Source organism: Phasianus colchicus, chromosome 18, assembly GCF_987193195.1.
Source record: "Phasianus colchicus chromosome 18, bPhaCol1.hap1.1, whole genome shotgun sequence".
NCBI classification, from domain to species: domain Eukaryota; kingdom Metazoa; phylum Chordata; class Aves; order Galliformes; family Phasianidae; genus Phasianus; species Phasianus colchicus.
The window spans coordinates 6,936,299-6,949,109 of NC_143453.1; the positions used below are offsets into that span (position 1 = coordinate 6,936,299).

General features: G+C 51.7%; 1 protein-coding gene across 6 annotated transcripts; it reads left to right on the top strand.

The window, feature by feature from the left end:
* The first annotated feature begins 502 nt into the window (after window positions 1-502).
* On the top strand, window positions 503-10,268 carry CMKLR1 (chemerin chemokine-like receptor 1). 6 transcript variants are annotated; one of them, XM_031592488.2, is made up of 4 exons: window positions 503-1,485; window positions 2,051-2,159; window positions 4,877-5,070; window positions 8,555-10,268. In XM_031592488.2, exon 4 carries the CDS (start codon window positions 8,606-8,608, stop codon window positions 9,686-9,688), a length of 1,083 nt encoding a protein of 360 aa, XP_031448348.2. In that variant the 5' UTR covers window positions 503-1,485; window positions 2,051-2,159; window positions 4,877-5,070; window positions 8,555-8,605; the 3' UTR covers window positions 9,689-10,268. The 6 variants fall into 6 exon arrangements, with proteins under 6 accessions (XP_031448348.2, XP_090008712.1, XP_031448346.2 ...); XM_090152586.1 differs by lacking the exons at window positions 503-1,485; window positions 2,051-2,159 and adding an exon at window positions 3,044-3,141; XM_031592486.2 differs by lacking the exons at window positions 503-1,485; window positions 2,051-2,159 and adding an exon at window positions 3,177-3,620 and having other exon boundaries at window positions 8,552-10,268.
* The last annotated feature ends 2,543 nt before the right edge of the window (window positions 10,269-12,811 follow it).

Here is a 12,811-nt window from a genome sequence, read left to right on the forward strand (position 1 = left end):
AGATGACTCCAAAACCATCTAATGGTTTCCTAAAACTGGTCTCACTGTGTCCCCCCAGGGAACTGCCACTATTTACTCCATCGTATTCCATCACCTCGATGGGAAAGGCATCAAACAGCTTTCCTTTATTAACAAAATCCAACCAGAACTGACCTCAGTCTCTGGCACAGATGCTCACTTTCTGCTGCTAGGAGCTTTAACCACGCATTTTCTTAATTTTGCCTGGGCTGTAAAATAGAAACTTTGAAGTGAAATTAAAGGAACTCACATGCAGACTTTCATGTTTTTAATTCATCCTTCCCCTAAATCTTCTCCTGAAGGTGGGTATAACAAGGCACTGTATGCTTCCCTATGGGATGATGCCAATGATGGGCTGATAACAACCATAGACACCACCTATAAGTATCAGGAGGGCACCCCTCTGCTGAAGGCTTACTCTGAGCTATCATTTAAAGCAGGGCTGGTTGAAGCCAAATTCTGCTCAGCTGCAGCCTGATGAGGAACCATTGGGTATCCCAGGGTCAATGATTTCCTTGGAAGTCCCAGCTGTTGCTTATTAACCCCACACCTCATTAAGTGAAGAGCACGCTCCCTCCAGTGGGATTGGCCCAAGTTAGGTGAGAGGGTTTCTTACTGAATGTCTTCTGTGAAACAAAACTGAAAGGGAGGAAGATTTGGGGCTCTATTTAATGTCTGTGGGTGAGTGGCAAAGCTGTGAGCCTGGGTAGAGAAGGGGCAAGAGTGGAGCAGGGTGGGCAGGCTGAAAGACCTCCTAAAGTAGTTGATGATGGGTGGTATGGAGCAGTGTGTCAGGACTATGGGCAATCGGGGCTCAGGATGTTTCATCCTTTGCTGCTTGTCTTGGCTGAAGCACCCTGCAGTTCTTGCTGAAGCTTAATGAGCCCCAGGAACAGAAGTGCCACATGCAGGAGCCTGGTGCTGCTCCTCATCCTCGATTCCAGAGGCACTCATTCTCTCTTCCGTGGCTTTTAGTGCTCTAAAAGCTCTTTTGGTGAGAGTGGGGGCTGTATTGCTTCTGCAGGACTCAAATCCTCAAAGGGGATCTGGTGTAAGGAGCTGTCTTTGCCTGTAAGTCCCTGCTGTTGGTGTCCTGTCTATCAGCTGCAGGAGGGATTTGAAAGTGAGGAACAAGGATAATGTAGAAAAGGATGCCCTGTGTTGGGGCTTAAAAAGAAAAACAAACTGTCTATGCCCTGTAATCCCTCATCTCTGTGCTGGGAGCTGTACGTAGCTCTTGACACAAACATGGAGCTGCCAATGAATTGCTCAGTGTGGGCACATCCATCACTGCTATGTGATTCCCCAGTGATGGCCCCACAGAGCATCTACAGCCCACAGCATCAATGGGATTTGGATGCCAAAAGGGATTTGGATGCATTGCTCTCCTGCATCTGCTGCTTGTGATTCTGAGCACCTCTTGTGCCCAGCGGGATGCTTGAGCTGTGAAAGGAGCTGCATGTGAAGGTATGGTAAAGGTCCATCTTCTGTGTGGTGTAGTCTGAAGGAGGGTTTCCAAATCACTAGGCTGTGGATAAATGCACAAGGATTTAGCTTTGCAAGGCCCTGCTTGTGCCTTCATCACCTCTTTTCATGAGCTGGGTCAATTACCTCTATGAGTAATTAACTAATTGCACCTAGCCAGCGCTGAGGGGAAGGGGTGGGTGGCTTTGGGGTTAAAAGGGTCCCCCCTCAGGCTCACAGGGGTACAGGATGCCATCCTCACCCCAGCAATGGGGCGCAATGAATGGAAGGTGAAATGAATGGAGCTGCAGGGGGATTCAGTGAATGGGGGTTGCGGTGGGATGCAATGAATGGTGACTCCTGCAGCTCAACTCGCAGCAGCATGGGGCAGTCAGTGTGCACAGCCATGCCTGCCAGCAGCCCTGCTGGGCTCCGTGCTGCTATTTATAAGCTGTGAGTTGCACAAGCCTGGGACTGTTTTTTCCGTGATTGTACCGAATCAGTGAAACATGGAAAGCGGAGCTGTCTCTTTGACATCCTGTATATGTGGGCTTCTTTATTTTTGCAGTGAGCTTTCGTTTCCACTCGGATGGGATGCGGAGCAGGGCGTGTTGTCACAGCAGGTCATGGAAGGAGCGATGAGCAACACGCAGCCCACGTGGGAAACACAGGGAGAGGTGGGGGGTGTCTGCTCTGCCTTCTCTTTGCTTATTACTGTGACAGCTGCTGGGGTGAATCAGGCTGGTTCCCACCATCTGGGAGGTGCTGAGGGCTAGGAGGGGTTCCCAAGACCGTGGCATCACAGTGTTCCTGGGAGGGAAAACCCAAACTGCAGAGCTGACACTTGGGGTGTGCTTTATCCCATGTCAGTGTGGTTTTTACCTTCACATCTTGCTGAGCACAGGGATAAGGGTGTGTGAGAACAATCCCATCCTGCATCCTGCCCTAGAGACGTCCTGGAAAGGACTTGGGGATAGGCAGATCCCAGCAGGGCACATCGCTGTGCTCCTGCCCCAAAGTCTGCGTGGCTCAGGTGTGTAGGATAAAGGTGTGCCCTGGGGTATGGGCTGTTCATCATCTTCTGTGAACACGCTGCTCCTGATGTGTGTCCTCAGTGTGGTCTGATAAGCCTGGTGCTTTTTTGGGAATTGACTGCTTGATGGGGGAACTGCTGTTGGTGAATTCAGAGATGGGCGTGCAAGGAGAGCATCCACTCCTTTGGTGCTGAGTGTCCCCCTGGGAAGGGTCAGGGTGCTGGTGTGGGTTTGTCCAAAAGGTGTCATTATTGTGTGTGTGAAAAATAGGGTCATTCCCCCAAACCTGCTGCACACCCGTGGCTGTGCTGTGTATTGGAGCCCAAAACAGGGGTTGAGTGCCGTGGAGGCTGAAGGGCAGGAAGAGCGATTTGCTTGGTGCCACATCAAGCACGGGGTGATTGGAACCTCCTGTTCTGTGGGGGCGGATGCGGAGCTGCTCAGTCCTCACTGAGGATGGGACAGCCCCGGAAAACCGCCTGGCTGGGATTGGGGCTGGGCTGGGCTGACCACGAGCAGGTGGAGCCCCTTCCGTTTGCTTTGCAGCCCCTGTGAAAGATGCACAAGGCTGGAGGTGCTATAGCTGAGCCTGGGGGTGCTGCTTGGGAACGGCTGAACCCCGATGGTAATAAAAACCATGGGAGAACCCAGACCCAAATGCAGCAGCAGCGTTTGGGAGCCAGATTTCACCAAAGGGAAGTGACTCAACGTCTTGGAAGGAGTTGGGGGTGGTGGGAGGACAGGAGGGTGAGGGGGGGCTGCAGAGTGGGCTGGGGGCAGCTGGCAGCCACCTGGCTCTGTGGTGTCCCCCTGGTGTTGCCCAGCATTGCCCCACAGCCCTATAGGGCCCGGCTGGGGGCCAGGAAAGGCATCCCCACGGGAAGCGATGTACTGCAGGATCCCCGCCAGCTTTCCCACCCTCTCCCAGCTGTTGCTTGCGGAGCCAAAACCACCCTGAGGATGCTGCTGCTGTTCCTTCCCCCTCCCCTTCTCCTTAAAAGCAGTCTGTGCCCTACGCCGCTGCCTGCAGCATCCTCACCGGGCTCAGCTCCTCTTCCTCGCTGCCTTCATCCCAAAGCAGAGAGGGCTGTGGCAGAACTCCAGGTATTGGGTACTGGGAATGGAGGGGGAAGAGAGGAGCATTCACGCTGAGCCCCCTCCCCTGCTGACTCCTAGGGACCCCATGCAGAGCTGCTGCCCACTGCAGGGGTGATGGCAGAGGTCCCACTAAGCTGCGAGCATCAGCTCTAGGTGGTGTTGGAGGAGTCCCCAAGGAGGGGGAAGTGGGGTGTCTGGCCGTGGGAGGGGTTTGGATTGGTCCCACTGACAGAGCAATGGGGAGTGGGGCAGCACCAGGCTGCACTGCAGCAAGACTGTGTTTCATTTAAAAAATATATACTTTGGGCTCTTTGAAATACTTTTGGGAGCTGCTGCAATGGGAACTGCACTGCACAAATGCATTAGGATGACAAAAGGGTTGTGCTTTGCTGTGTGTCACTGCTCTCACCCCATGCACAGGTCCCCCCTGCCCCCAGTGCAGCAGTGTGACGGTCATGAGCTGTTGGCAAATCCCCATCTGTGGGTATTGGGGGGGGGGGGATCATGCAACCTCCCGGGGACTCTTCTCTCTTCTCCTTTCTCCAATCTGAGAGCATCAGCAACTTTTCTCCTGATTCAGCCCCAGGACAGCAGTTTTGTAACCCAACACTATGCAAAGCAGGGATCACAGCTGGGGCTGATTCCTCTTTCACGGCTCCTGGGGGGGGGACCAGTGTCACCACCTGTGCAGGACGTTGCATGTCCCTGGAGGGGTCACTTCTCCTTGGGCATTGCTGATGCCACATGATGTGGTTTGTGGTGGTGGTTTTGTACTTTCACAGCCATTTCTGGATGGCTCCATGTACCCCCCACATCGGTGATGCTATTGGGGAACCCAGCTATGGTTAGGCAAAACCCAATTTTCTCAAGCATAGTGACTACCACCTCCACTTGTGTCCCCATGTGATCCAGGATGGGGATGCACTGCTGGATCCATCCCCACCTTAGTGTGTGGGTCACAGCTGCACCAACAGCTGGGAGTAACGAGGCAGGAATGTGTTCCCTTCCACTGTGCACCCTGGGAACACCGGGGACAGCATGTGCCTGGCCCTACACCAGTGTGGAATGCTGAACTCCAAAGGGTTTGGGGCTGAGCATGAGCACAACGGGATATGTGTGGTACAAAGAGCTGTCCTCTGCACAGAGCCTCAAAATCAAGGTCCCCATCCCCACATCCTGCCTCGCAACATCGCTTCCTCCTTCCCAGGCATGGGCCAAGCTGATGTCTGGTTGCATTTTTTTTGTGTTTGTGTGTGCCACAGGCTGTGGTTTTGCTCATCTTCCCATCGGCAACGCGTGCACATCCTCTGCGGGATGAGAGAGCTCAGCAATAGCCACGGCCACTGGTGGAGAAGTGACCAAACCCTACGGCAGCCAACACAATCCTAACGGGGTGACAGCAGTGGGGATGGAATCTCTACGTGCACGGAAGGGCAGGGAGTTATCCAGCTGAGAGGTAAACACCTCTGGGTTTTGGTGTTCATGGGGTTGCACCTGGGTTGGGAGCGAAGTGATATTTGGGGCTCAGGGAGGAGTTGGCTGCAGCCACAGGAATTCTTTGCTTTCCCCATGGGGATGCAGCCAGCTGAGGGTTTTCTCCTCCCTGTTATTACAAAGTGGGTTTTGGGTTTGGATTGGGGATGGTGGTGACCTACGGGGCCATGCACTGGGGCTCTGTAGGTCATCACCACTCTCATTTACTTAGTTTCTTTTGCCTGATCCCAGTGTCCCCCCCCATTCCCCAGCACAATCGTGTCCCTCTGTCTGGCAGCAGGGACAGATCCATTTCCTTCTCTTGGTTTCCTTCCTCTTTACACCCTCTAAACCCTGATCTGCTGAGAGTGGCTCTGCGTGTGCCACATGAACCTCCCAATGGTGTCCCCAGCCAAATGCTGGCTTTGTCCCCAAGCAGCCACGGTGATGCACAGAGCACCCCAGGTGACACCCTCAGATGGGCTGCAAATCCTCCTGGTTTGGAGCAGGAATAGCTCCCACCATGGAGCTGTTGTGTTTCCAGCCATGCCATGCAGCTGGCTCGCTGGCACCATGCCGTGCAGCTGGCTCCCTGCGACGTGCAGGGAATTGGGATACATCCCCAGGAGAGATGCTTATCACATAGTGCTCATTGCAACACTCAACCCTTGTCCTATACCCAACGACGGGTGCTGTGTGGCGTGGGGCTGGTGATTTTCCTTTTGCTTAGCCTGGTGATGAGCATTGTGTTTAGAGGTCCAGCACTGTTTCTGGGCAGAGCAGAGTGTGCAAGCTGTGACCCCACATTGCTGTGTCCCTGCACTGCTTCCATGGACCGTCCCATCCCAACCAGACGTGTGCAGTGCTGCCTAGAAAAACACTGACTCATGCTGTTATTCTGTCCCACCCTGGGCACAGCCGGCTTTTTAAGGCTGCCTTTTCCAGTTATTCCTTTTTTATCTGCCTGTGTGCAACGCAGCCTCTCTCAAGGTCCCGGCACCCAAGCACCGTGGATGCAGGTAGGGCTCTGTGCCTCAGTTTCCCCTCTAGGAACAGGCTTTGTCTCCTCCCTCTGCCAATAGGGCTGCAGATTGTGGGGCTGTTTCTGGGGATTTGCAGGTGTCTGGATTTGGGAGATGGGAGGTGCAGGGGGTGGCAGCAGTGTGGGACTCCCCACAAGCTGTTCTCTCCCATGGTATCACCGTGCATCCAAGAGGGGCAATCTTGGAGAGGTCAAAGATGACCTACTGAGATGCCAGGAAGCGTTTCTGCATACATGTAACCTAAAAATAGGGCTTGGGTGTGCAGTTCCCAGCAGACTTCTCTGGGCACTTAGCAGCAGTGAGGGCTGAGCTCTTGTTATGGGCATTTTGATAGTGCCCAACTTGCACTCAGGACTGGGAACATCAAGCTGGGATGTCATTGCATGGCAGCTGCCACCTGAAATAAGTGAGAACTGGAGCTGGTTGTCGTATGTTCTCTTCCCTTTCCCCTCCATTCCCACACACCCATACTGGTGTGGGGAGGAAACTTGGGACTCAGGGCTTTGGTGTGGGGCAGCCACAGGGAGACATAGAACCACTGCTTCACCTCACAGCTTGGGTGAACACAAGAGTCTGGCTCCTGCAGGGTATGAGGACGTCCTGTGCTCAGTGGGGCCGTGGATACACAAAGAAGGAGATGCTGATTCCTAAGCATCCCTGTGGCCAAATGCAAGGATAAGGCAGACCCATATATTATTTTTTCTTCTGGCTGCACTCCCCCGTTTCCCCACTCACATCCGTCCTCCCAGCCACGGAAGCCTTTTTTTTTTTTTTTTTCTGCCCAGAAAAGCTGCATTTGAAGGTTTCTGCTGTTCTCTCTGCTTCCTGTTAATGTCCCAAGAACAACAGCCCTGACCTCATCCTGGCCGTATGCGGGGCTGCCCTGAGCTCAGCCCTATGGGGGTCCCTGGTTGAGCACAGCTGTGTGAATCACAGCTTTTGGACTATTTGGGGCAGATCCTGAGCTCGTTTTTGCGGAGGTAGGAGGACAGAGATGAATAGAGAACAGCGCGTAACGTGGTTTTGGCTCATGCTAAGCATTTGCAGCCCAGAAGGAACATTGAAACGTGATGATATGTGGGTTTAGTTTGTTGGTTTGGTTTTGTTGTTGTTGCTGTTTTGCTTTTTCAGACACACTTTATGGGATATTTGCAAAAGGAAGGAGAAATGGAGTTGGGGTTTCTCCAAGCCCAGTCTGGTAGGAATGGGGCCAGGTGCCCCTTGCTGTCTTGGCACTGATGCTCATGGCTGCAGCACAACCATGCAGAGCATGTCCTGTAGCACTGCTCTCAGCAGGGACTGGGGAATGTCCTGCACATCAGTGTTAAAAAACCTGATGAGAGCGAAAGGGGAGGGAGAGCAAAACAAACAGGCAATTCCAATCAACGGTCCATAAAGCACAGCTTTGAAATGTTGAGCTGAATGTCACTGCATTGGTAAGTGATGGTACAGGAGAGAGATTTTTCCGTGGAAAATGGGTGAGTGGATACAACGTGAGGAGGGAGGAATGCTAGGGGTAGGGAAATGGGATCCCTGTGGGAAATGGGGATAGAACAGCATTCTGTAATCCACAGCTTTGCTTCTGGGGAGGTGAAGCCATGTGCTAAGGGTGTGCAGGGCCAGGGCCAGCTCAGGGCTGTAGTTGGTGTGTCGTCCCATAGGTACCTCTCCTGGGGCTCCATGAGGGGACTAGGATGCACTGTGTATGGGGATGCATTGAGCACCCTTTTGGCTGTGAAATCCATGGATTGTGACATGGATAGGATGCCCACCAGCTGTTTGCTTGAGGATTTGTTCACCCTCAAATCTCTGCATCCCAATGGGAGTGTCAGTGAGGGCAGGAAAGGGCAGAGGGTGGTGGGGCTGCTTGGGAAGGAACTTGAGGAAAAGCCCATGGAGAAACAATAGCTTATTGTGTAAACAGACGGGGGCTTGGGAGTGGTGCTGGCAGGAGGATGATGCTCAGTTCAGCACTGCACAGCCTGGATGGGTTTGAGGTGGTGGAGAACCCCAGAGCTATTAGCAGGGAGCAGTGGAACATGCTTAATGGGGGCTCAGAGTGGCTGGGGGAGCCCAGCTTTGCCTAATGGCAAATATAGTGCTCACAGTTAGCATTTTGCTCAGTATCTGGGAGAAAGAGAAAAGCTGTAGTACTTTGCAGTTTGGAAAATCTCAAAGCTGTTAGTAAGCCTAATACTAATTGTTTCCTTCGAATTAAGTAGGCAATTTTGTGAATAAGGCTGCAGCCATGTCTTGGTGAGCACAACCAAGAGGAGCTCAGCAGCTCCCAGAGCTGGTGCTGCTCCTGATCAGGGCATAAACATTCCAGACAAGCCTCAGAAGCTGAGCTGGACCCGAGGGATTCCCCAGCATCCCCAGGGCCATTCTAGCCATGCTTCTGATCTAACACTGTTTTCTTAGCAGGGCATTGCCATCTGGAGAGGCTGAGACTGGGCACTGATTTGTGCACCAACCATGGCACTTTCCAATTTATCTGATTACTCTGATGACTCTGATATCTATGACTACTCGGATTATACCTATGAAGAGCCAGGCAGCGTATGGACAGGCCCATCCTATGACCCGAAGGACGTTGCAAGAATCCTCTCTGTTGTCATCTACAGTGTGTCCTGCGTGCTGGGCATCCTGGGGAATGGCCTCGTCATAGCCATCATCATTCTGAAGATGAAGAAGTCGGTCAATGCCATATGGTTCCTCAACCTGGCTGTCGCTGACTTCCTCTTCAACATCTTCCTACCCATAAACATTGCGTACACAGCCATGCGCTACAACTGGATCTTTGGGACAGTCATGTGCAAGCTGAACTCCTTCCTCCTCATCCTCAACATGTACACCAGTGTTCTTCTGCTCACCACCATCAGCTTTGATCGCTATGTGTCGGTGGTTTTTCCTGTCTGGTCTCAAAACCATCGGTCGACCAACCTGGCATACATGGTTTGCCTGATCATCTGGATGGTTGGTATCATCATGAGCTGCCCTTCTCTTGTCTTCCGAGATACAGCACAAGCTCGCAACTCTATCATTTGTTTCAGCAATTTCTCCCTGTCCAGAAATAGGTCTTACCAAGCACTGGCACTAGTGAGACACCGAACAGTGAACATCACCAGGCTCTTTGCTGGGTTCCTCCTGCCCATTACCATCATCACCTTCTGCTACGCTTCCATTGCCTTCAACCTGCGTCGAAACCGCCTTGCCAAGTCCAGGAAGCCCTTCAAGATCATCGTCACCATCATCGTCACCTTCTTCCTGTGCTGGAGCCCCTACCACCTGTTGAACATCCTGGAAACAAAACCTGACCTGACCCCGCGCTCTGTATTTGAGATTGGCATCCCCATCACCACGGCGCTCGCTGCCTCCAACAGCTGCATGAACCCCGTCCTCTACGTCTTCATGGGCCAGGACTTCAAGAAGTTCAAGGTGACCATCCTTTCCAGGTTGGTGAATGCACTCAGTGAGGAGACGGGCCACTCCAGCATCGTGCACAGGAGCTTCTCCAAGATGTCTTCAATGACTGAAAAGGAGACAACCGTCCTCTGAGTCTGGATGCTCACGGGATGGCCACAGTCCTCCAGGGCCACCTATGTCCAGCACCATGATGGTGGAATGGGCATGGTCTCATGCAAACAGTGCACACTTGGACTGATCACACTGCCTAGGCATGGAGACCTCTGGGTGTGTGGCCTGTGCTCCTTGGCCAGGGCACTCCTTTATTTTCCAGAGACAGCTGCAGCTTGGAGGAGATGTAAGCATCAGTCTCTGCTGCCTGGAGGTGCCCAGGGATAGACACCCTGTCCCAGCTGGAGGTGACAAGAGCTGGGTTATGGGGTGCAGTGTGAGGACAGTATGTGCTGGACAGTCTTGTGATAAAGACAAACAAAAAAGCAATAAGGGAAAACAGGTGAATTTCTTATTATGGGTTGTGTCTGAGGGGGCACCTTGGCTTCCCAGGTGGGTGGATGCCACCCACCATGGCAATGACACTGTGCCTTATGTATGCATATAGCCACTTATTTTAAATCCTGACATGTATTGGTACTAGAGCAATATTTTTAACTGTGATGTGAGCACTGTGTACCCAGCAGAGAACACTGCAATAAACACAATGCTCACCCAAGGGCTCAGCGCCATTGCAGAGCTGCTTTCTGTGCCCTCATTCTGCCCAGCAGAGCAGTGCCACGGGGATGTGGGATGGTTCGTGGGCTCAACCAAGTGGAAAGCTGGCAGCAAAAAGAGAGCGAGATGTCCTGGAGGATCCTTGCAGAGTGCTCTGGTAATGGCCGGTCGAACCAGTGTCTCTATCCAATTTCATGCACAGTTAATTTGGGAGGTAATTCACGAGTTGGGCTTCTTGGCTGAGACAAGGAGGTGGACACTGGTGTTGCCCTTATTTATGGGCTGATTTCTTCGTGTCACCCACAGTGCCTGCAGTTCCCAGGAGGAGGAGGAAGGGCCATGTCCTCATGGTTGGGGTGACAGGTTGGGTGTCCCTGGGGATCCCAGCACTTATTCTGCTCACAGGTATGCACAAAAACTGAGATATTAATTAAAAACAAAAATGAAAAAAGAGCAAGCACTGGGTACAGGATGGGGGAAACAGCCATATCCCCATTCCTGCCCCCACCAGGAATGGGAATGCTCCCACTGTGGTTTGGTGGCTGGCTTTTGCAAGTTCATCTGTTATCCCTGCAAACAGCTTTCCCAAACCTTGATGACTTGGTACATAACGGTACATAACCTTGGGTTAAATGATCATTACAGACAGCTTTGGAAACCTAATATTTGCATTCATCTTCATAGGTGTTTGCCTATTTAATGGAAAACATGTTTTACATACAAATACCCCTCTATGTGTTGAAGCAGGGAAGGAGCACAAGCTTTTCAGTTTCTTCCCAGAGCACATTAATGATTCTCTGTGCTGAATGGGGGGAGACAGGGAAGCAGTGGGGTCAGGCTGGAGTCACTTCCTGCCTTTGGGCTGTGACAGCCCCAGCAGCATCCCATTATCATTGTTACCTCTTTAACTTGGTCACACAGAGGACTCAAATGGCTCTTTAGGAAAGGAAAAGATAAAGCTGACAGAGTCCTCCCCCATCCTTGTGTCATCCCAACGTGTTTTCTGTCAGATGGAATCTGATGAACACTCTGTTCTGCTGATTAAAATAGGAGTCATTAACCACAGCAGCAGGCTCAGCAATGGACTGGGAGTGCTGAGCATCCCACCCAACTCCCACTGCAGCTCTGTGTGTTGGAGATGGGATCTGGCACACACGCACTGGGTGCATTTAGGAGTGAAGGTTTTATAGCAGCACACAGCTGGACAGGAGAGATCTAGGAGCTGGGACCTCAAACCCCAGACCTGGGACTCTCATCATCATTCCTGGACCACCCTATACATCCATTGAACCCACAATCTCTCTCCCTTGGGGTTCTCGATCCTGAGGACACCCATCTCCATCCCTGTGTTGCCAGTTCCCATCTCTGGGACCTTCACTCACCACCTCCAGGACCCTGGTGCTCCCTCCCCCACTTCCTCCCATCTCCCCACAACTTCAGGGCTGGGTTTCATTTCACACAACCATTTGGGAAATTACTCCAGAATATACCAAAATCATTTCTGTAGAACACATTACCATCCTTTAATGACTGTTCTTTTTCAATTAGCTCTCACAGCCTCAAAATAAAGCTGTGCTTTACTTCTCCAATAAATCTCACCCTTTATTTGGAAATGGATTTTAGGAAAGAAAAAAAAAAAAGAAAAAGAATAAACATGCTATCATCTCCCTTTCCCCAGTTCAGGCAGGCCGGAGCCATGTTTAAATTATCCCCCACTGCATTCAGGCAGATCATCAACTGTAAATTTTACAGAAAATAGTAAAAACGATAAATAAACATGCTTCTTTTGTAGGAGGTGAATATTACTGCTGCTCAGATTTATAACCCTCATCTCCCATACATTTTATAGCTTTTGTAAAAGTGCTGTCGCAGCTTCTGTGTTATGCTGCTAAGGTGGTTTCTTCCCCCCTATTTAAGGAGCAGCATGAGCTTAGTGTGCAATTTAATTTAGGAGGAAGAGGAGCCCTGCTTGAGGGCTCAGTTCATCCCAAGAAAAGGTTGTTGGCATGGCTGGGAAGGGAAATATTCCCTAGCCTATCCCTTCCCATTCTCATCCCCATCCTTGTTCCATCCCCATACTCATACTTTCAGATTCCTATCCCCATCTCCATCCCCATCCTTGTCCCATGCTATCAGATCCCTATCCCCTCCCACTGCTGCTGGCTGTGCACCAAACCCACGCAGAATTGGGGGAAATGCAGGCAGTTTTGGTGCAGGCACTGTTACCAGGGCAACCCATCCAGCCTATAGCTGCCGACAGAGCTAGCAGACGTTGCAGAAAAGAGATTTTTACTACTTGGGATTGCTGTGCCTCTCATAGCTGATGCTGGGCAGAGCCAATGCTGCCCCACACATGATCTCCTTGCTGCCAGCACATGACCAAAAATAAGGATGCTTGCAGAAACTGCAGCCCTGAGGGCAGCTGGCCAGGAGAAACAGCATAAATTCCACCAAAACCATTCTTTTTATAGAACCTGAGGCATGATAAGAGGCAATGGAAATAAAGTTGGCAGTAAATCTCTCTGCTCACACGACGCACCCAAATAA

What these genes read in the sequence shown, in the direction of transcription:
- CMKLR1 (XM_031592488.2), top strand. Translation starts at nt 8,606, where the DNA reads ATGGCACTTTCCAATTTATCTGATTACTCTGATGACTCTGATATCTAT.